The sequence below is a fragment of the Miniopterus natalensis genome, chromosome 14, assembly GCF_054644295.1.
Source record: "Miniopterus natalensis isolate mMinNat1 chromosome 14, mMinNat1.hap1, whole genome shotgun sequence".
Lineage (NCBI taxonomy): Eukaryota > Metazoa > Chordata > Mammalia > Chiroptera > Miniopteridae > Miniopterus > Miniopterus natalensis.
In genome coordinates this window covers 42,300,398-42,324,987 of record NC_142094.1, presented here as the reverse complement: position 1 = coordinate 42,324,987, position 24,590 = coordinate 42,300,398, and the positions used below count along the sequence as shown (strand labels likewise).

The window sequence follows — 24,590 nt, the reverse complement described above, 5'->3', positions numbered from 1 at the left end:
TGGGTAGAGTAATCTTGGTTGTAGGTTCTTCCTTTTCATCACTTTGAATATTTCTTTCCACTCCCTTCTGGCCTGCAAAGTTTCTGTCGAGAAATCAGCTGACAGTTGTATGGGTGCTCCCTTGTAGAAAACTAACTGCTTTTCTCTTGCTGCTTTTAAGATTCTCTCTTTGTCTTTAACCTTTGGCATTTTAATTATGATATGTCTTGCTGTGAGCCTCTTTGGGTTCCTCTTGTTTGGGACTCTCTGTGCTTCCTGGACTTGTAAGTCTATTTCTTTCCCCAGGAAGAGGAAGTTTTCTGTAATTATTTTTCCAAATGGGTTTTCAATTTCTCACTGTCTTTCTTCTCCTTCTGGCACCCCAATAATATGAATGTTGGGCCACTTGAAGTTGTGCCAGAGACTCCTTATACTATCTTCATATTTCTGGATTCTTTTTTCTTTTTGCTCTTCTGGTTGGGTGTTTTTTGTTTCCTCATGTTCCAAATTGCTGATTTGATTCTCAACATCCTCTACCCTGTAAATTATTCTTCATTTCAGTTTGTGTAGCCTTCATTTCTGATAGGTATTTTATGAGGTCATCGTCGATGGTCTCACTTGTTTTCATAATAGTCTTACTAATATCCTTAAGCATCCTTATAACCAAAGTTCTGAACTCTGTATCTGTTCACTTGCTTGGTTCTATTTCATTTAGTTCCTTTTCTAGAGATTTCTTCTGTTCTTTCCTTTGTGACATGTTTCTTGACCTCCACATTTTGGCTCCTTCCAGGTCTTTGTTTCTGTGTATTAGGTAGAGCTATATCTCCTGGAGTTTGTAGAGTGGTTTTGTGTAGTAAGTGTCCTGTAGGGTCCAGTGGCTCAGCCTTTCCAGTCACCTGAGCTGGGCCTTCTAGGTGCTCCCCTGTGTTGACCATGTGCACTGTCCTGTTGTAGTTGAGCCTTGGTTGCTGTTGGCGTCACTGGGAGGAATTGTCCCCCAGGCCAATTGGCTGTGAGGGCCAGTGCAACTACAGCCAAAGAGCTGCTGTGCTGGAGACACCCCTGGGGAGCAGGATTTACTTCAGAGGAGCTTTGGTGTTTGCCAAATGAGCCCCTTGAGTGTGTCACTCGTGGATGTGGTAGGGTTGTAATCCAGTGCGGTCAAGTCTTACCACCAGGTGCACTGTCTCTGGGGCCTCCTGGGAAGTGCAAAGTCATCCTCTGCCAATGCCTTGCCCAGGGCCACCCAGCATGAGCTATACAGCAAACCGTAGTTGCTACTTGTGCTGAGCTTGGAGGTGTCCAGGAGAGGCCAAGCTATGAGCCAATGAAGACCGCCACTAGTGCCAGGCCTAGGGCCACTTATCAAGCCATATGGGGCACGCTGCTGCTTGTTTGAGAGATTTTAGGAAAGTCCTAAGCATGAGGCTCGAGAGATCACTTGCACAGAAAAGCCCCTGGAAATGGCTTGGATGAGCTTGCAGGTAGGGAGGGGTGGGGCCTCCGGGAATCACCGGGGCAGGGCCAAAGGTGTGAGTCAGGTGCTGAAGATTCAAATATGGTGCCTACCTACTGGCTCTGTGGGGGGAGGGCTCGCCAAAGAAGCAATGGCCTCTGCCAGCTCTTCTGTCTCAGACAAAGCTACTCCTCCACCTCTTGCACCAATTTCAGGCAAGTTAGTTCCTCCCTAAATGTACCAGGTTCCTTTCAATCCACCACCACCTGGCGCTGGGGCTTAGAAGGAGTGCATCTGAGTGCGTCCATGCGAGGGTGCTTTAAGAGGAGCTGCCTGGGATTCCCTCAGCCTTCGTGACCCTCAGCGACAGTCCCCGCTGGTTTTCACACCCTGAAGTTGTGGGGACGTCTCTTCCCAGCTCTGGTCCCCTGTGCTGGGGGCCTGATGTGGGGCTGGGACCCCTCACTCCTCCAGGAAACCTCCACCACCGAGATGACCCTCCCGGGTTTAAACTGCAGCACCAGGATTTAGGCCCTCCTATCAGTCTCGGTGCTTCTTCAGTTCCCTGGTTGTAGGGCTTCTGTTCAGCTAGATTTCAGGAGGTTCTGAGTGATGGTTGTTCTGTATTTTAGCTGTAAATTTTATGTGGTTGTGGGTACAGCTGTTACCTATGCCGCCATCTTGTTTCTCCTCTGCATTATCCTTGTTAATGGTTTTATTTAATCTCTATGACTTCCAATTTTTACTATTATATACATGTTGCAGTGACCAAGCTTATAAATACATCTACTAACATCCTTTCCTTAGGATAAGTTCTTAAATGTAGGATTGATAAGTCAAAGAGTATGCCCCATTTGGGACTTTTTGGTACATATTGCCAAATTGCCTTTCAGAAAACCTAGCAGCTTAAACTCTCTCATCAGCAGTGTTGGTGAGCTATAGTTTTGTACATATTTGATCGTGTGATTAGACTCAAATAATGAGCCGATGCGTGCCCACTCTCTTAATCCTTTTGGAGAAAATCTGGTCTTTTGTATTAATTATTGAGGTTGAATTCCTAGGCTATTTGTATTTGTATTTCATTTGTAAATTGTTTATTGTGTTTGCACATTTTTTAGTTGCTGTTCATCTGCTTTTTTCCTTGATTTAAATAAATCATTTTTAATAAGTTAATCACCACAACTCTTTTTAAAATTATGTTGTAAATTTATGTGATAATTTTAGTATTTTTTCTTTATGTGCTTTGCTATGCTGGCATGCTTTAAGAACCTTTCACCACTTTTAAAATATAGAAATTTTAATAAAATCAAATTATATTTTTCTTTGCTTTGACTGTTGTATTTTTAGCTTTAAGTCTTTAATTCATCTGGAATCCATTTGGATGTCAGTAGAGAGGTAGGGCTCCAATCACCCCCTCACCCCCAATTTGATAACTACAGTAATTACCAAATAATGTATGCCCCAATCTCCCTCTTTGTTTGAAATGCCTTTGTATTGTATGCTAAATTCCATTATATAGTAGTCTTTTTTGGACATTGTTCTGTTCCATTGATCTTTCTGTTTTCTAACCTTTCATCAGTTATTGAGCCCTTGGTCTTTTCCTATCAAATCTCCTCTCCTGTTTTTTCCTTCTTGTTAGTAAATGGCACCTTCTTCCCCTAAGACCACTCTAGATGTATGGGAGGCATCTTTGACACCCTTACCCTTAGCATCTAATCATTCCTCATATCCTATCAAAGAAATCCATCTAACACTGTTCACACCTCCATCTTCACTGCTACCTCCTTAGGCCAAGCCACAATCTCTTGGCCTTCTATAGTAGTCTCCTATCTTGTTTCCACACTTTCACTTTTACTCTTGTCCACATCGTTTTCTGCACAGCAGCAAGAAGGATCTTTTAAATTTAGTTATGTATTTGTTGTTTATTATAAAAACAGTTATTGAATGAAAAAATGTTGCTTTATAATGCGCGTTTAAACTGGTAGATCAAGATCTTCATAGGTTTTGATTGCTTTAATCTTGTTAAAAAATAGTTTCTTATGATAGTTGCAATGCAGTTCTAGAACTTTAAGTCTATTTTTCAGCCTTCCTATTTTTAACATATTACTATATGGTTATGATAATTCAATGTTTTATTCACTTAAAATCTGTAAGTTACATTATCTTTTCAAAAAATAATGGCCATTGATATTTCTGCCAGAGGAGTTTCATTATTGATATTTTAACCTATATCAAGTACCTCAAATGGTGTATAAGTTTTAAAATTGGGAGCATAGTTTATGGCTTTACTTAATCACATCATCATTTTTGTTTCTTTTAGAACTTCTGACCTAGGTGAGAAAGTCCTATCCCAAACTAAATTAATTCTTATGGATTTAATGAGTCTTAATGCTGTTAAATATGTAGTTTGTTTTTTTTAAGCATTTAGGTACGCAGATGATTCTTGGTGAATTTATTGTGTATCTACAAGTGTGCTGAATTCACTGTTTCTAGTAAATTTTTTGGTTAATTTCCTTGTTTGGGTGGGACGTGTTTGTGCTAAAAACACTGAACATGAGATCTACTCTCTTAACAAATTTTTAAGTGTACAATACATTATTATTGACTATAGGTAAAATGTTGTACAGCACATCTCAAGAGCTATTTATCTTGCTTGACCGAAACTTTACGAATTTCCTTAGATCTTTTTAGTTCCATGATTATGCAATACTTGTATCTGAAATTCTCTTGTTCATTTACTTGCTTTTTCTTGTTGTCTGATGTGTTTTCTCCCTCTTTAATTTTAAATTCCATGAGAGTAGTCTTGCCTTTTTTTTGGGGGGTTTTTTGCCTTGTTTATTGATGTATCCACAATGCCTAGAACAGCAGCACTTGGCACAGACTAGGTAGCCAATTAATATTTGTTGTTAAATGAATATTCTCTGTAACAATCAGTATTTTAATTTTTCCCTGCGCTATATTTATATCCCATTTTTCTTGAACAACTACTATGGCAAATTAGAGTGAAAATAGGCATTCTTGATATTTTTTTCTGTGTTATTTAGGGGAGTGACTATATTATATGCCAGCTTTTGAAAGTTTAAAATACATGTTTATAACCCAGGAGTCAGTTTCAACAGATAAATTTATTTCATCAGTTTTTTTTTCCTTGCTCCATTCGCTATGTCTGTATGTGTGTGTGTGTGTTCATTTTGGTCATTGTTTTTTAGTATGTTTTTTATTTATTAAATCTCATGAGACAGTTTACTCATGGTATCTATTACAAGTGTTCATAATTTCACATATTTGAAAATGATGAGATTTCCCAAGATTGGCAAACATGTAGTATGTTGTTAAGCCTCATACAGCAAGATAGACATCTACAGAAAGCACTTCTAATTTATGCTTCTTTTTGTAAGACTAAAAAGACAGATGGCTAGGCTCTTAATTAAATGCAAATGACAGTGCTTTCCTTTGAATCATATTAAAACATGTTGGATGTCATCTGTATTTCTGATATTCACATGGTGAAATCTGGCGTCTCTCACCAATTCTGGTTCTGAATTTTTGTCTTCTGGATATCTCCATGAAGTTCTTCCTTATGGTCTTACATGCCTCACTTTCAGCATGTAATGAGTGTTTTCACCATAGTCCCCAGTTTCTTAATCCATTTCACTCTAATTTTTCTATTAAGTTATGATAGTCCTCAAAATTATATAAAGATTTGACTGTTCTCTTTCACATGTTGCTTAAATATTTTAAGAAGTTTTTTTCCCAAATGCCTTAAAAGAAGGGTATGTATTTAAAGTCTTTGTTGCTTAAAAGTTTATCCAGTTAAATAAGTAAGTAAGTAAATAAATAAGCAAGTCCTGGCCAGTGTGGCTCAGGTGGTTGGCTGTCATCCCATGGACCAAAAGGTGGTTTGTTTGATTCCTAATCAGAGCACATGCCCAGGTTGTGGGCTCGATCCCTGGTAGGGGGCCTGCAGGAGGCAGCCAATCAGTGTGATGTTTGACCCACACTGATGTTTCGTTCTCTCTCTTCCCACTCCCTAAAAATCAATTTTAAAAAAATTAAAAGTTTAGCCAGTTTTCAGAGGAAAATTAACTTCAGATCAGGAATGTGTTTTGTGTATGCTTGCAGTGTAGGAGGGAGTGAGGGATGTTTAGTAAAACCAAAGAGTTGTAAGAGATCAGGTCCTTGATGTAGAAAAGTTGGCCTTCAAAAACTGTATTTCCCAATATGTCAAAGTACAGTGGTTAGGAAAACAAAGTTTCTAGCAAACAGTGTCTACAAAGGCAAGTAGACTGTGTGCTAAGTGAGATTCTAGAAAGAATAGAAGCTATTAATTGGTATTTGTTTTCCTTCAGTCTTTGGCTGTTTGTTTATAGCCAGTACTGAGTGATTGCTGTTTTAGAAAATGATAAAGTCATTTACTGCTCACTGTGTTAAGTTGCATGTGCTGACCTGGGTTTTTGGTTTTCATTTTTGTTTTTGACTGTTTTCTACTCAACAATTTAAATCTGGGAATTTTGCCTTTTATTTCTTTTGTTTGCAAATTGGGAAAAGGGAACAAAATGTCCAACTAAAGGGCTTTGTGAAAAGACTAAAGGTCTTGTAAGAGAGAACTTTTTCCCTAGAGGAATTTATTTCCTCAACTGGTAGGAGTGGTTTTTCCTGTAGCCAGGCCTTTTTTTTTTTTAAGAAAACAAGAAGCAGCTTATCTTTGGTTACTGGTGTGATGGCTAAAAAGTAGATTTTTCTCATGGGATCCCCACAGGTATTAGGCAGCTAGCTATGTCATAGTTGTGTTGTTAGTTTCATTTGAGGCGCTCTTCTGTAGAAGACTGAGTTTGAAGATTTATTTTTCAAATATACTTTGGCTTTTTCACTTTTATTTTTTAGGCTGTGCGTGTTACAAAACCCAAAATCCCAGAAGCCATAAGAAGAAATTTTGAGTTAATGTGAGTAATATGCATGGGATCCCAATATTTTATTTAGGGCTGTCTGCATATTAATATACCAGTCTAGAGGAAACGTCTATGTGAGATATTACACTTTGGGGTGTGTTATGTGTCTGCCTTTCATACTTTAATTCTAGTAATACAGTCAAACCTCAGTTCTCGAACATCTCCCATCTTGAACAATTCAGTTCTCGACCAAGTTGTTCACAGAAAATGTCTCAGTTGTCAACCAAGACATCAGTTCTCAACCCAACAACCCTTTCATGCTGATACTTGTGTGATCAGTCATGAGTCTCTCAGGCAGCAAAGGAGAGAATGTGCAAGTATGAGTCAGTTTACTGCTAAACCTCCCATTGTTAACATCTCAGGAAATTGTGCTGTGAATATTTTTGTGGGCTTGTTTTTTGGTGTGTTTTTTTTTGCTTCTGTTGCTGCTTATTACTATTGAATATGTATAGTAAGTCACCATGGGTCCTAAGAAAATTAGTTATAGCAGCAAAGTGGAAAGGAAAGTTGTGAGAATACGTTAGAGTTTAAAAAAAGAAATAATTGCAAAGTATAATAAATGTGTTTGCATGAATGATCTATACATTTAATTTCATTTCTGTTACATTTTCATTTACATTTCATGTCGTTTTTGTTTTTAAAGTGTTTATAGATTAAACAGTGCATTAGACATGTACTGTATATATATAAGAAAGATTAAAACAGAATCATTAAGGGTCTGGAACAGATTAATTCAATTTACATTGTTTCTAATGGGGAAAAAATAATTCAGTTTTTAACAAATCTCTTCTCGAACAGCCTTCTGGAACAAATTAAGTTCCAGAACTGAGGTTTCACTATAATGCCTATTCTAGTGTCTTGATTGCCACTAGACTCTTATAAGCTTTTTCTTTATGAATGGACATTTCAGGAGCAGCTTCAGTGGCTAAGGGTGCAGTTTGCTGTAGAACTATTGTTGGAAGCCTAAGGAGCTATAATTTTTTTGTGAATAATACCTTGAATTAAACATGAATAGGGGAGAGAAAGAATTGTAGCTGTTAAGGTTGAAGAGAGTGCCTATATTTTGTTACTGTGTTACAATGGTAAGAATAGACACCTTGTTGGTGTAACTTTCTGTTTGTATGTGATTGTGTATCTAAATTTAGACCTGGGTCTTTATGGTTTTCCTCTGGGGAAGCTTTGCCTGAGTTGATTCCTGGTAGTAGTCTCTTTTTATGTGTCCAGGACAGACTGGGTATGAGAAGTTACTTGCTTGACATGAAGTTAGTTTCTAAGTGTTTTTAGAAGATCCTTTTAGGGGAGTACTTACCATAGTCAAAATGGCAATATTATTCTCATATATCAGTAATGAGAAGAAGAAACAAAAAAGTCTTTAGGAAATTTTGCTGACATGTTAAGAGGAAAAATATGAAATGCTGTAAAAGTAACTTTGCAAAAGTTAAGAGTGCAACAGATAAATACAAGGAGTCCAAGATGTAATAATACTAATACTTTAAGGAGTGATATACTTCTGAGGCCTATTGTTCCCAAGTCTGTATTTTTTATTATGCAGAGTTTTATTTTCTCTTTTTTCATTATAGAAAAGGAACTCTTTTTAAAACTGCAAAGCACAGGGTGCCAGGCTGAATAGATCATGGGTCTGATCCAGTTATAGAATAAAATATTTATTGAAGGCCCAGTATGGTCTTAGGCTTTCAAATATGGTACCTTTGGGTGATGGAAAGATGACTACTATGTGTTCTCTGCCCTCAAATTCCTCATCGTATCCAGAATGTCATTTTATGTCTTTATCAGTGTTGGCAGGAGGAAGGTGGGGGAGAGCTTTGGGTAAATGTTTGAGGAAACCATTGGAATTACTTTCAGATAATTCTGGATCTTTCCTAATTTTATAGACTATTGGATTTACAGAATTAAAGCCACCTTGGGACCATCCAGTCTAACCTCCCACTAACAGTAATTTTTTTAATACCATTCTTGCCATGTGGTCACCCAGTTGCTACTTAATGCATACTTTTAGTGATAGGCCAGCTATTTCTTAAAAAAGTCAGATTCTTAGGAAAAATTTTCTTACATTGAGCCCCAGTTCACCACCTAGTAAAATGCCATCTAGTTATATCTTTTGTAAAAATATAAGGCCAGTGCACAAGGGTGTCGGCCTAAGGAGGGGCTGCAATCCAGCTCCATTCTGCTTGCGGAAACATGCACCTAGGGACTGCATCTGCCCAGAGGTTGGTGTTTTGCTAATTGGCCTAGAGGTACTGTGTGGGCTAGCCAGGAGCCTAACAACAAAGGAAGCATTTATATATTCCAGATACTTTCAAATCACAGGCCTTTCCATGATACAGTTAGAGGAAAAACTCAGATTAAAATTCGAATGTACTAAATTTGATTCCTGTCTCTGATTGACTTGGGGCAAATCATTTAACATTTCAACCTCAGATTCATTATATATAAAATAAGGTAACATCTCTCTTGCCTACCTTAATGAGTCAGAAAGTTCTTGTTGAAGATGGTTCTCTGACCCACTATAAAGTCAGAATTACTGCCTATGACTGCACATCATTTCTAATTTTTATTTTATTTTGTCCACAGGGAGGCTGAGAAGACAAAACTTCTTATAGCTACCCAGAAACAAAAAGTGGTGGAGAAAGAAGCTGAGACAGAGAGGAAAAAGGCTATTATAGGTACTTGGATTTCTTTTTGAAATGGTTGTCTCTTAAGTACATGTGTGGTGAGTTTGTCCTCTTCTTTGTCAGCTTCATGTTAGATATTGATGGGACTCAACTAAGATTGCGTCATACATAGGTTAGAATTCTGGAAACTTCTTTATACAGTCAGATGTTCTAAAATCTTTAAAAGCAGATGAGGCCAGTACTTAATGAAGTGTTTTGGCTCTCCACCATGTCATTGGCTGCCACAACTGTTGTCTTTTTCAAGGACAAGGAGAGTGAATAGGGTTTGGGGGCAGCTCTAGCCTCTGTGGAGTAGGAGTTTTGTTTATATAGATTTAGAATAGGGGAGTTTCTGGCGAAAGCTCAAGATTATGGTATGCATCCTTGCTGGTACATGCACTTAGTTTTATCTGGATAATAAATAATACCACCTCTGAAAGCAGCAGGATTGCATACAGCTCACTTTGAATCAGTGACTTCCCTGACACTCCTGGGTACTGTATATTAGACTGCCACCTTAGGCTCCCAGTTGTTTGCTCCTTAGATGCTGAAAGTTTAAGGATTTTTTTATTAAATATGTCAAATATGCAGAATGTACAGAGAACAATATAATGAAGACTTAGCTTTTTGTCATATTTCCTTCAGATCATATCTGCTTTAAGAAAAAATTTATATAACTGTTTGAAGCCTCCCTTATACCCTTCCCTGGTCTTATTTTTTGACCTGTCTTCACAAATTAGCTTCTGTTCTGAAGTTGATGTATATCTTTCTGCCCATAGTTTTATGTTTCACTAAAAATATGTAATAAACAATTCACAGATTGTTTTAAACTACCAAAATGTTATTGAACTCTACCTTTTATTTCACAGCTTGCCTTTTTAAACCAGCATTGAGTTTTATTCATGTTGCTACGTGTAGATCTATTTCATTTCTGACTACTGTGTATTTTCTATGAGTAAACTGCAATTTATTCAGATGGATTACTAATGAAGAGTTAAGTAGTTTCTAGTTTCTCCTTATTATGGAGAGTGCTGCAGTAATGCCCTTATCCAGATCTTTGCACACATGCAAGCGTTTTCCTAGAGCTGTATTACTCAACATGTGGTGTGGGTCAGTGCCCTGTCACCGGCTTTTTGTTTCTGATCCACAATGAGAGGAGTACAAAAATGGAGAATGGGTGTTTAGAAGTTCTTACGGCTATTTTTATACCTGTTGAATCTAATAACTTAAAACTGGAGCTTGTGCTTTTGTTTTTTAATATTTTTTCTAGTACTTCATTTTTATTGTAATTTATAAAATATTGGTTCCTAACAGAGTGAAATACCCCAAAAGAAGTGTGCTTTCTTGCAGATTCCTCTAGAATACATATCTCAAGGCAGAATTGCTGGTTGACAGATACACATCTTCAAATATATAATCTATTGCTAAATTGCTCTCCAAAGTGATTTTTCCATTCTACCTTCTCTTCCTCAGTATTTGAGTTCCAGTATCTGTGCTGCCTTATTGAATTCCCATTTCTTCAAATCCTCTTCAACCCTTGGAGTTATCAAACTTTAAAAATTTATGCCAGTTTGATGGTAGACATTTTATCACATGATTTCAGTTGAGTTTCCCTTATTACTGTAAAGTTGAACATTTTTTATTGGTCATTCAGGTTTCCCTTTTTTGGTTGTATGTAAATTGCCTGTTAATATCATCAGTCCATTATTTGATTACTTTTCTTGAACTGATTTGTAGAAGTTCTTTATATCCTCTGGATATTAATCCTTTCCCACATTTATATACTGCAAACATATTCTCTCAATTTGTGGCTTGGCTTTGAACTTTTTGATGTTTTTGACACATATTTAATTTTCAAGTAATCAGATTCATTAATTATTTTCCTTTCTGGTTTGTGCTTTTCCCGTCTTGTTTAAGAATTCTTTCTTAGCCCCAAAGTAATAATTCTAAAAGTTTTATATTTCTGCTTTTCATATTTATGTCTTGAGTCCATCTGGAATTTATTTTAGTGTTTAGTGTGACATAGGAATTCAGTTTTATTTTTTTCAGATGGCAAACCAATTGGCTTCAGACTAGTTATTAAATAGTTCATTATTTCCTCTACTTATTTCTAATGCCACATTGGTCAGATAACAAGATTCTGTATATGATTTGTTCTGTTGCTCGGGTTTCTATTTTGTATCAATTTCTTGGTCTAGCTTTCTCCAGTTATCCTGTTTTAATTATTGTAGATTTTTATGTTACGTCTTACTATCTGGGAGAGAAAGTTTCTCCTTAACTATTTCTCTTAACTGTTCCTAACTATTCCTAAAATTAGTTTGAACTATCCTAGGCCCTTCATTCCTCCTTATACATTGTAGAGCCAACGCCTCAAGTTCTGTAAATTACAGTATTGAGGTTTTGATTGGAAGTTCATTACCTATATACATCACTTTGGAGAGAATTATAATAATATTTATGATACTAAATCTTATAAATCTGTTGTATTTCTCCATTTATGAGAAATGTCTTTCAAAAAAGTATCACTTTCTTCTTAAAGTTCTTGCATATTCTATATTTATTAATTTTTTTGCTATTATAAATATGCTCCCTTTTTGAAGGTACTTTTTCGCTTTTGTGCAGGTATGCTGTTGATTTTTTTACTTAGCAATCTTGCTTAAAATGCTATTTCTAGTAGTCTCTTGGGTTTCCTATGTGAGCAATCATATTGTCTTCAGATCTGTTCTGTTTTTTTCTTTGTAGTCCAACACTTTTTAGTTCTGTCTTACTGCTTTCGGCTGTAACTTGTTGAAAAGAAAGATGGTGATAGGGCACTCTTGTCTTGCTCCTAACTTATCCCAATGATGTTGGTTATCCTTAACTTCTATTGGGTTAATGAAGTTTCCTTCTGCCTCTTGCTTGCAAGAGATTTTATCGTGAAAGGCTGTTAAAACTTAGAATTTTTTTCTATATCTGTTGAAATGACCATATACTTTTTCTTTTTAGAGCTGTTAACATGGTGAATTATAGTAATAGATTTTCTATTACTGGATTATTTTGTCTTCCTGGGATAAACCCACTTGGTCATAACATTGGAGGTTCACCCCTGTACGTTTCTCTCTGTGGTTTGCTGGTGATTTCTGTAAAATGTTTACTTTTATTTTCATAAATGAGATCCACTTATAATTTTTTTCCTTCTCTTTTTAATGTCAGGTTTTTGCTTTGTTTTGTTTTTGTATCATGGTTACACTGGCCTCAAAATGAGCTATAGAACATTTCTTCCTTTCTGGAACATTTTGTATAAAATATAGATTACCTCCTCTTCGTAGATTTGTAGATTTGTAAAAACCATCTTGGTCCAGTGGGGTTTGTGCTTTTTTGTATGCTTAGTTTTTTTGTGGTAGTAGTTAGCCTACTGATTTAATTTCCTTAGTGTGTATAGGGCTATTCAAGTATTTGTTTCTTTTTGAGTCAGTTCTGGTGGTTATATTTTCTAGAAAATTGTCTGTTTCATCTGCTATTTCAAATTTTGGGTCATACATTTGTAGAATACTCTTTTGATTTTTAAAACCCTTTACCAAATCTGTATGCTCCCTTTTTATTTTTAATATTGTTTACTTGTGCCTTCTTTTTTGCTGAATCAATTTTGCCAGAGGTCTATCTTATTCATCTTTTCAGAGAACTGGATTTTAATTTGGTTGATTCTATTGTCACTTTCTTTTCAATTACATCATTTACACTTAGTTTTATTATTCCTTCTACCTCTTTTGAGTTTACTTATTGGTTCTTTTCTAACTTATTGAGTTACTTAATTCTTTAGTTTTCAGCCTTTTCTAATGGAAATATGTAAGACTATGTATTTTCTTCTAAGTTCTGGTTTAGGTATATCTCAGGTTTTGAAATGTAGTTAATTGTTGGTATTCAGTTTTAATTTTTTTTAAAAACATTTCCATTATGATTTCTTCTTTGACTCATGAATTATTAAAAGTATGTTTTTAATTTCTGGTTGAATGGGCTTTCAGGGGACTACCTTTTTAGTGTTGATTTCCAGTGTTATTGCATTATAGTCAGAAAATATGATCTGTTACGTGGATCCTTAAGTACTTGTTGGAATTTGCTTTGTGGCCTGTCAATACATGGTCCTTTTTTGGTAAATGTTCTGTGTACTTGAAAAGATTGAACGTATATTTACTATATGTTAGATGCAGATTTCTCTATATACCCATTAGGTCAGGCTGGTGTTGTTCACATCTTCTTTATTCTTCTAATTTTTGCCTTCTTGAGCTATCAGTTACTGAGAGAGGGTGTGTTAAAATATCCCACTATGACTGTGGATTTGTTAACTTACAGTTTTTTTCTTTATATATTTTGGGGCTATGTCATTAAGAGCATTCAGGTTTAGGATTATTACATCTCTCTAAAATTGCACCCATTATGTAATAACCCTCTTTATCCCAAACATGGTTTTTGGCGTAAGGTCTATTTTGTCTGATGATAATACAGCTATACCAGATTTCTCTTAAATAGTTATTTTCTTGATGTATCTTTTCGCATCCTTTTACTTTCAACTTTTCTATGTCATTATGTTTTAGGTGTGTCTCTTGTAAACAGCATATAGCTGGATTTTGTTATCTTATCCAATGTGAGAATCTGTCTTTTAACTGGTGAGTTTAGTCTTTTTATATTTATTGTGGTTACTGCTATGTTTGGATTTGTTTATATCATTTAATTTTGTGCTATTTACCATGCATCTTTTTCTCTGCTTATTTTCCCACTTTTCTGATGGGTATTGAATTAATTGAATTTTCTTTATTCTTCATTTTACTTGGTTGGAAGTTTTACATTTAAGAATGTGTAACTAGTCATGACCTGTAAAATGTTAACAAGCATACCTGACTTGACAAAGTCTAAAGATAATCATTCTTTCTATCCTCTTCTTGAGCAGTACCTTAGAATGTTTTAATTCTTATCTCTGTCCCCCAATTTTTCATATTACTGTTGTCCAGTATTTTAGTTTCATGTTCTTTTTATTCCCTCATTGATTATCATCATCATTGGTCTTTACAGTAAACATTTATTTATTTACATGTGTTATGTAATTTTTTCTTTTCCATTGTTTCTGGCAATTTATTTTTTTCCTGCTAGTTTTTTTCAGTGAAGGCTTAGGAGTGGAAACTTACTCAGTCTTCCTTGATCTGAAATGCTTTTGTTTCATTCTTGAATGGTAATTTAGCCAATGGTTCTAAGATCAACTCAATTTATTATTCTTTGTTATTTTGGCAATATTATTTTATTTTTGTTTTGCCTCTTCTCTTTCTACTTCAATATTTTTCTCTTTGTCTTTGTGTCTTCTCCAGTTTCACTGTGATGTGTCTCAGTAGAGGAAAGCTTGCTTCTCACTGGGCTGGTAGATAGTTTTTAGTCTCACTGGAGTTGCAGCCCTTTAGCTGTGTCTCTATTGTATACAGGAGTCTCTGTTCCATCATCTCAAGGCCTTGTCTCTTGGCCCTGCCTGGGCAATAACCCAAGTTCTTCTCCCTTGCTTGTCTAATAACTACCCCAGGGGTGCCACTATACAGGCTCTCAGCTCTCCCTTTGCTTATGTCTTAAAAAAACAAATTCTTAGAATCTCAGTCATGCATTAAAAAAACAAATTTGTTAAATTTTATCTTGCACTTTAAGGCAGCGATTTTCAGCTGGTGTGCTGTAAGAATTTTTAAAATATGCAGTACCTATTTAAGTTAGGGGCACTGACCTCTTTTCCTTAGATTGTCAAATAAAAAAAAATCACAACAGCCAAACACAATAGCTATCCAGTGTGAATGAATCAATAGTATTTCTTTTTTGTGTGTGTGTCAGATTGGCAAAAAATATATATTTGGTGTGCCGCAGAATTTTAGTAATTAGTTTATGTGTAGCATGAGATGCAAAAGGTTGAGGATTGCTGCTTTAAGGTGTTAGCTGAAAGATTTTCTCGTTAGCCAACTCTGCCATTTTTCTAGACTAGAAGTTTGGTCATACTCTTTATGGGTTTATGCCCACAGGTCAGAGAGCAGTGTTAAATGGGATTATGGCAGTTCTCCTATGTTAAGACACCATTCTCTGTGCATGTACCAGATCCCTCACCTTTTATTCAAGTTTTATCTTGAGTTTCTGCTTATAGCTAAATTTCTAGCCCAGTTGAACATAGTCTGTTTTTAGGATGATACGATATAGATTCACTTTATGCTCATGGGGAAATAGGGAAGTATGCCCTGGAGTAGGTGATAAAGGCTACTGTCTTCTAGAAAGAAGAAACCACTTGGAAATTTTCTTTCCATTATGCATTTCCCCTGGGAAGTGCATGAAATGTGTTAAAATACTCACCTTCTTTGGCTGACAAGGAGAATTTCTTCAAGAATTGCAGTGATTGAAATGAAAGTGTAATTAGAGCCTCTCTCCCTCCATCCTGGATCCTTTGGCTAGACCAGAGGTTTCCTAAGTGTGTTCCGCATTTTCTCTGCCTGTAACAGCCTGCTGCAGCTGACTTGTCCACTCTCAACACTGTTTTTACATCTGAGATGAATTATCCTGCTTTCTCTTTTATGTTCCACAGCAGTCAGAATATTCCTTCTCTGATATTATTTTCATTGTATCATTTCCTTGATGGCAGTTTAGCAGTTGATCCTGAGTATATTAAAGCTAAATTCCTTAGGCTCTCAGTCAAGACAGGCGCCTTCTAGCCCTCTTTCTATCCTTACCTTTTCTTGTATCTCTTGTCAGCCGGCTCTGTATCACGTCTTGCATTGTGACGTGCTCATTTTTACCTTCTTGTCCTTTGTTTACGCCTCTGCTGTGTCCTCCTAGGTTATGTCCGTTATTTCCTTTAAGGTTTCTTCTGGAGCCTTCCTTGGTGTAACTTATCTTCCTTTCTCCCGCCACATTATATAATTGTCCTACCTTGCCATGCATTTACGTTGCTCTGTTTTTGTTCTGAGTACTTTCATGAGGTATCTTTTTTCCCCATTAGCCTGTGGACCATTGCTATTTCATCCCCTGAAGGACAGGAACTATTATTACCTTTTGTACTCCCCCTTCCCGCAAAATTAGCACTGTCAAAATAGAACAGTAAAGTAGGAAATAAATTCCCTTTTTTCCCGTTGAGTTGTTTATAGTCTGTTTATAGATAAAACTTAATGAAGCAGTTATTCTAAGTACCTGTGGAACTAGGGAAATGTTTTTGAATATGTCTTCTTTTGTGTATAATTATAGAAGCAGAGAAGATTGCACAAGTATCAAAAATTTGGTTTCAGCAGAAGGTGATGGAGAAAGAAACTGAAAAGCGCATTTCTGAAATTGAAGGTATATCCGGGAAAAAGAGATTCTGCCTATCCTAATCTGCCTCTCTGCCCCAGGGATCAGGCTCTGGTGGGTGGGAAGGCCATAGACAGAATAATCTAGTCTGGAGGAAGTGGCTGACCTGATACTCTAGACAAATTTTTTGAAAATTGCCATTATATACCTAGCTCTTGGTTTGGTTTGTGACTATGGCTAACTCAGCCTTTCCTTTTCCTACTTAAAATGGGGCTTATTAGCTCCCACTTCGTTTGCAGGAAGTATGATAGTTACCCATAATCACTTGTAAAGAATGTTCAATATAAGAAACCCCACCACAACCAGTTTCTTTTCTACCTGTCAACCAAAAAAAACACCAAAAAATTAGCTGGGAAAAAAGAAGTCCTGGTTTTCACAGAGGTTCTCAAACTCCTTGATTTCACAGTGAGATGATGTTGTTCTCAGCTCACAGTCTTGAAGACCAAATATTCAGCCTCTTCTGCTTATATATACTGCTGCTTTCTAACATTTGGATCAAATGTAGAGGGGCTGGAGACAGTGCAGTAAATAGAGCTTTCATGTCTGGATTTCGTTGTTTCACTTGAAGCTGAGAGGAGTGGGATGTGATGCTTTGGGTGATGGGGGATAGAGGAAAGGAAGAGCAGTTTTAGGTGGAAAATGAAGTGGTCTCAGATGAGCTGAGTGTTGTTCAACATTGATAAGAGTATTTTCCTTTAAGAACAAGCTGCCTGAGGACTGGGATTTGAAAACTGCTAGAGTTATGATATGTCTTTAAAGTAAAGTAAGTGATCAAAATATCAGGCAGTGGAGAAAGGGACTCTTATTTAAACTAGAGTCTGAACTTGTACCCAGCTGAGGAAATAGATCACAAGTTTCCTTTGTTTTAAATACCCTGGCTGTTGTGTTTGCTAGATGCTGCGTTCCTGGCCCGAGAGAAGGCGAAAGCAGATGCTGAGTATTATGCCGCATATAAGTATGCCACCTCAAACAAGGTGACTGGTTCTCCGTGATACAGTTTGGGGTTTTGTTTTCCCTTGTGAGGAGCTCTAATGTGATAGAGGAGATTTTATCCAGTGTCAAGGAAATACAGTTACTGTCACAACCTCTGGAATAAACCAGTCACTTAGTAAGCTATATTGCACACTCATTGGATAGGAAATTTTATATATTTGCTTATAAAAATGGGGAGCTATGGCAAAGGCAAACAGATATATAAAAACAAATGCCATATAGCCATTCATTTGTACTGCTATATAAGAGCTCAATAATCAGGATAGTTGAGGGACTTCTGGAATGACAAGAGGGATAGGAGAAGAGTAAAGTTTACTTAGAATTGCTTCCCAGAGAAGATAGGTTTTTTTGAGTAGATGCTAAGCTTGTTTGAAGCAGTGTTTCTCATCAGAGACATTCTTGGCATTTTGGAGTGAGATAGTTTCTAATTGTTGAAAATCATCTCATGCATTACGGGATTTTGTGTCCCAGACTCTTGCCTACTAAATGTCAGTAGAGTTTGCCAATTATTTTAATAGTCAACACCCCTCCCCACACACATGCATTTCCAAATGCCCCTCAATTGAGTACTGCATGTTACTGGATTTTTAAAATGTTCTAGTCATGAGGAATTTTATATGTAATAACTTGAGAAAGGAGGCTGGGTGATATATGGGTGACCAGTTTTTGTGTAGGAACTGGGGTAAGTTTAGGTCTAGAGAATACAGGCCTAGTTAGCAGGATTTATTTAATTAAGAGGGTGCTAGAACCCCTGTGGTACTCTGAGAAGGGAAAGATATGACCAAGGTTTATAAGGTTATTAATTGTAGAGTGGATTGGGACAAAAAGAGTGGAGACAGAGGTTGCTAAGGTGTATGATACAGTTTGAAGAATTAGAGTCAATATTGAAGGTACAGACAGGGCTTAAACTCTCTTGATTTAGAAAAGAACAACATAGTCTGTATTCAGAAGAAATGAGACATGATAGGTGACAGAATGAGAGTTGTCAGTTCTGCGAAATTCAGTATGGATTTAGAAATACTTTTAACATATTGGAGGATACAGTTCTATAGAAACAGCGTGGAGTTTGGTCAAGATGAAGGCAAGATGGGAAACTTGAGTTTGCAAAACATTTCAAATCTGCCATTGGAACGGCTGACCAGGCACAAATATCCAGACCTTGTGATTGAGGTCAGTCTTAGGCCAAAAGGGCAGCAAGTAGTTTTTATGCCACTTTGAAAAATGCCATTCAGATATTTACCTACATCAGTAAGGCTTTAGGAAGTAATTTGGGTATGCACTGCAAGCAGGTTAGATGGCAGTGTTTCAGCGGAGGATATGAGTCAGGTGGAAAGGGTGTGGAAGCCAGGGAGTGGAAGATTCGAGAGAGCTGTGAAGGACAAGATGGGCTTTTGCCTAGAGGACAGGCTGGGACTTGGGATGAGGAGAGAATCACTAGGGAAGGTTCTGAGGGGCTTTTGGAGTATATTTTAAGGGTGATTGGAAATGAATGAGTTTTAAACCCAGAGAGAATGTGGTTGGATATATCTTAGCATCATGATTTAAACAACACTGTGACAGGGAGAGAGACCTAATAGTTCACAAGCATCTGTCCATCACACAAAGTTTCAACATCCAGTTTCTGGGTAGAGGCAAGAGGCCAGACCAGGTGATCTCTTGAGGGATTTTCCAGTTCTGAAATGGGATCAATAAAAGCAGAATCCCACATGGTGGATTATAAGGCTCTGAGTCCAAGCCCTTCCTCTGAAGCTCTGCCACTCTTCTCCATTGACCTGTTCACTTCTCAAGAGAACCAGCGAAATTCCAGACTGATTCCAGGTTGATTCAGCTGGATGAAATGAGAAAGTATGTATGAAAGTACTTTACCGGCCACAGGTCACTGTGGAAATGTTATTATCATTACTTAGTGAGTTATCATTCATTGTTCCCCAGAACCACCCCATCCTCCACCCCCCTTTTTTTAATTAAAAAATAAACAGCTTCTCCTACATTAGAACAACTTGTTGAAGGAACTTCAAGTCTGGAATATAGCTATTAATGTGATAGCCACACTTTGAAGTGAGAGAGGATCCTTGGCAACAATTCAGATTACAATAATAATACTCAGTGGAGTAATAGGGAAAGTGTGTGTAAGGGAAGAGAGGGGTGAATATTGCACCAAAGGGTCCTGATACCTCTGCTCTTATTTACCCCCACACAGCACAAATTGACCCCGGAGTATCTGGAGCTCAGAAGGTACCAGGCCATTGCTTCTAACAGTAAGATCTACTTTGGCAACAACATCCCTAGCATGTTCATGGACTCTTCTTGTGCTGTGAAATACTCAGATGTTAGGACTGGAAGGAAAAACTCTCCTCTCCTCTCCAAGGAGGCTATTGAACCCTCTGGAGAGAGCCCCATCCAGAAGAAGGAGAGCATAGGTTGATGCAAGAAGTGGAAATGCTCTCCCATATCAAGATGTGGCCCAAGGGGTTCAGTGGGAACATTGGTTGTGTGACTCTCTGACTCTCCGTGCTGTGTTCTGCTCTCCTGTGGTAGTCCTGGCTTATCAGTTGATTCCAAGATAGAGCCAGCTGACTGGCACCCAAATGGTCTTTTCAGCCGCAGTTTTATCAAGTATGCTGTGTGTGTTCCTTGCTAAACTGGTACTCATGAAAGAGGGAAAGTCTAATGCTAAGATACTGCCTGCACTGGAATGTTAAACACTAAATACATAACAAGCTGAGTTTTTCTAAGCTGAGATCAATTGAATAATGTTTACATTGGTCCCAGGGGAAATGTGTATTCAGCCATTCAAGAGACAGGAGGCCAGAGTGAAGACGGCTGGGATGTGGTTAAGTGTAAAGAAGACTCACTGCACCTGGGACCCAGGATCCCTTTAGGGTCTAGTTCCAGCGTTCATCCATGTGATTAGCATCTAGTCTGCTGAAGTTCCCCAGGAAATGATCTTATCTTCCACTTGAGCAACCATTTACTTGATACAGTTTGCACCTATTTGTTTTCCTACAGTCAAGTTGGTGGCCTACTGGGACATGCACCTTGCCACTCAACCAGATTCCTTGTAGAAATCCCTAATCACTAGATTATTGCACTAGTAGGCTCAGAGATAGAGCTTGGCTTGAAGTTTGGGGTGAGATGAAACCTTGACTTTGAACCAAAGCTCTCAGTACCTGCATTCTCTTCCATTGGGTGATAACTGTCTGTGTCACTGCCTCAGGCTATATGTTATTAAGGTACCCGGTTTCTAGTCACAGACAACTCCTTATATGTCACCTCTCAGCTCTGGCTGGGCCAAGAGCAAGACAGGGCTTTACCCAGAAATAGGAGCAGCATATAATTCCTAGCTATTCACTGCACAGTATTGTATCATAACTGAAGGAAGTTTTTTTTAAAAACTGGATTTGGGGTACATTCATTAGCCCCAGTACCTCTGCCTAAAGGCTATATTCTAGGCTGCCATGGTTACTAGCATACTGATTTTCCTCAATATTGTTGATCAGGAGCCCACATAGTGTGGAAGAGTAACTTAGCACCCTTGGTCATTTTTGTCTCTCTCCCTCTTGGCCCTGAGATGCTGAAATCAAAGTTGATCTCCAGCTTCACCTTCCCTGGGAGACCACTGACTTCCTGGGCAGCCAGTGAATTTAATCTTCCATGAGAGGATGACAGAATTAGGCTTAGGCTGTGGCTGTGGGAGACCTATTTCTCCTGGACATCTTTCCCTTAAAGATGATTAAGTTCCCTTAACTTAAGTTCCCTTAACTTTCCTGATTTAATGTGCCCCATAGTTGGCCTGAGTATGTGCAGCTTGTTAAGACCTTTTGTGTAGACTTTGTTCAAGCCAGACAGAGAAGTCATGGGACCACCTCCAGCAACCTTTCAGCTGGCTGTCAGTCTCATGACAGTTGTGGATTGTGCCAAACACTTTATATGGGAATGAAATCCCAGATTTGAGTGGGTCTTTTCCCTGGGCCTTGTCATAGAGAGGAATTTGTAATATGGAAAGAATAATTTTTTCATTTTTGCTCATTTAATTGTATACGTTCTCTTTATGAGTGAATTTTGTGTTCTCTAGCCCTCCTTAAAAGAACCTTTGAACTAAAAATAAGCTCTTCCCCTGTCATATTGTTGCTGCAGATAATAATGATTGTTGTGGGAAATTTGGATCATTGATCTCTGTGCTTTCATTCCTAAAGATACTTCCTATTCCCATGAGCTAAAAGCTGCTTCCCCAAAGTGATAGATGTGGGTTATCTTACAAGCCACAAGCCCTGGTGGCAGAGTTGAGGAACAGGGAAATCCCATTGTGAAGTTTTAAAGAAAGTACTTCCACTTGAACTCCCCATGGAGTGTGCTTCCCTGTGCTCACTTGAGCTCTAGGTCTGTCCCTCCTTCAGGGATGTTCCTTTTGGCAAATACACACTGTAATCTTGAGTCTAAATTTATATGTGAAATGCTACCTTTTTTTAAAAAAAGAAACTAAATAAAATTATTTTACTATCAATGATTTGTGTTTTCCATATGTCTCCGTTCTTTTCTGTTGTCCTAATATGCTCCCAAGACTTTCTTGCCCATTTCACTAGGCAGCCACTTTATTTACTAGTTTTATTTAACTACAGAGGCTTTTCTTATACCCTCCCCAGAACACTGCCTCCCTGGTTTGAGAATTTTTAAAATAATTTATTTTTAAATTACAATTGGCATATATTAGTTTCAGGTATACAACAGTGATTAGACATTTATATAACTTACAAAGTGATCACGAGTAAGTACCTGGCATAAGAATTCTGAAAGCAGGATTTCTACTCTTTCCTGACTCAGGATTTAGGGATGTTCCAATTCCTTGTGGGATGCGGCCAGCTGCGGAGCAGGGAGGTGGGAGGAGGAAGCATGCCCCTCGCAGGCTGCCCAGGAGTTGGAAGGGGTGTGGAGGCAGCTCTCCCGAGGCAGAGGAAGGACAAGCTGGATAAATTATTACTGGCGATGGTGTTGTGTAACTAACTTCACTAATTCCAGTGTCAGCCTAAGAGCCAGGGTTGGACCTGCTCTTCCCAAGCTCCCAGCATTGCCTTCTGGGGACAATTTCACAGTGATGTTGGAGCAGCAGGGCTTGGTAATTGGGAGTTTTGAGGAAAGCAGCACTTTACTCGGGTTCCTATAGGCTCCAACCCCACAGTATCCTACATCTGCTTCTGCAGACAAGGGAAATTTAATTTGAACCAATTATCCTATAGGCATTTGGTAGGTATTAAAATGAAGTGATTTAGAATTAAATGATTTCCTCTTGCTGTGGAGAAGGAATTTTATGATTAGAAGTTGTGACTGACTTCTGATTGCTTTAGAATTAAGTCTCAAATTGTGTATACAAGGCTTTTTGCGATTTGGCCCCCACTGACCTGTCTAGCCCAGATCTTGAATGTACCTTCTCTCGGTCTCTGCATATATTGTTCCGTCTGCCTGGCCTACTTTTTCTCCTGTATAGCTCCAACTTTCCTTTGCTGATTCCTAATCGAGCCTTCAGTTCTTCAGAGAGGCCACCCTGCCTGTTTGCCCAGGTCAGTATCCCATGATTCCGTTTGTAACATTTTACATGTCTCACATTTTCTGCTTAATGTTTGTTCTCACAAATAATCCAGCTCTCCGGGCGCGGAGAGTGTGACCGTGGTCTTCACTGGTGTATGAGTTAGTCATTTTGTTGCATGAAAGAACAAAAGGGTGGATGTGAAATGCAGGTTACATAACTAGTGGGGGGAAAGGCCATACAAGTTAGGCTGGAGTGTCCATGTCAGGGCTTAATGTGAACCATGGGCAGCTACCTAACATCTCTGAACCTGTTCACCCATCCTTGCAGGGCTCTTCAGTGGATTCAGCAAGATACATTTATGTACCTAGTATAGTGGTAATTGTTGGGTGTGTTAGTTCACACACACTGTAGGAGTCAACATATGTTTCTATCTCTGAGTAGACTCTAAGTTCCTGTAGTGGAGAGAGCACAGGGCCTGATGTATAAGAGTACTGTATACATCATAAAAGACACTGAATTATGTCTTCAGCAGCTGTGAGCTAAGCTGGCTGGATTTTAAACCTTAACCACAGCCCTCCAGGAAAATTTCAACAAGCTGACCAAGCTTCTCAGCTTTCTCCTGGTCTCTGGTCTTTAAGCATTTAGAACTACAGTTGGCCCTTGAGCAACATGGGGGTTAGGGGAACTCACCCCCTGCAAGTAAAAAATCTGTATACAATTTTTGACTCCCCAAAAAGCCTTATAGATAACAGTTGATTAACACATATTTTGAGTTAATCTATATTATATATTAAAGAAATTGTTAAGAAAATCATAATGAAAATACATTTACGGTATTTATTGAAAAAAAATCCAGCCCAGCCAGGCGTGGCTCAGCAGTTGAGCGTCGACCAAGGATCCAGGCGATCGGGTTTCGATTCCTGGTCGGGGCACATGCCCGAGTTGCAGGCTCGATCCCCAGTCGGGGGCATGCAGGAGGCAGCCGATCAGTGACTCTCTCATCATTGATGTTTCTCTCTATCCCTCTCTTGTCCTCTCTATGAAATCAATAAAGATATATTTAAAAAATAAAACTTAAAACAAAAATCCATGTACAAGTGGACCCACTCAACTCAAACCCATGTTGTTCAAGGGTCAGCTATAATTTACTGTTAATTCATTGCTCACTCCAAGTGTCCATTATTATATAGACCATAACACGGGATGACATTTCACTTGTTTTCTTTACCATGTCTCGAATTCATACCTTTCCCTATTTTTCTATCGATTTTTCTACTTTCCATCTACTTTAAACTGAATGTGTCTCCTCAAATGCATATGTTGAAGCCCTAATCCCCAGTGTGGTGGTATTTGGAGGTGTAGCTTTTGGAAGGTGAACAGGTCATGAGGATGGAGGTCTTATAAGTGGAATTGGTTTTTTTAGAAGAGACATGAGAAAGGTGTCTCTCTTGGCCATGTAAGGTCACAGCAAGAAGGCGGCCACCAGCAACCAAGGAAGAGGACTCACCAGACACCAGAGCTGCTGGCTCTTTGATCTTGGCTTCCCAGCCTCCAGAACTACCAGAAATGAGTTGTTTAGGACATTCGGTTTATGGTATTTTATTACAACAGCCTGAGCAGACTAAGACACCATCTACTATTTTTTATCTTAAATTTTTTTTTCTTTCCTTTCTTCTCAACTCAGA

The 24,590-nt window shown here is 38.1% G+C and overlaps 1 protein-coding gene across 3 annotated transcripts in view; it reads left to right on the top strand.

Annotated features, from left to right (window-relative positions):
• Nucleotides 1–21,888, top strand: part of ERLIN1 (ER lipid raft associated 1) — a 37,346-nt gene extending 15,458 nt beyond the window's left edge. For all 3 annotated transcript variants that reach the window (XM_016219992.2, XM_087824503.1, XM_087824502.1), the window contains 5 exons: nucleotides 6,320–6,378; nucleotides 8,977–9,068; nucleotides 16,287–16,376; nucleotides 17,283–17,362; nucleotides 19,582–21,888. In XM_016219992.2, coding sequence (XP_016075478.1) covers nucleotides 6,320–6,378; nucleotides 8,977–9,068; nucleotides 16,287–16,376; nucleotides 17,283–17,362; nucleotides 19,582–19,806 — 546 coding nt within the window. In that variant the 3' untranslated portion in view covers nucleotides 19,807–21,888. The remainder of the gene's footprint in view (nucleotides 1–6,319; nucleotides 6,379–8,976; nucleotides 9,069–16,286; nucleotides 16,377–17,282; nucleotides 17,363–19,581) is intronic.
• The last annotated feature ends 2,702 nt before the right edge of the window (nucleotides 21,889–24,590 follow it).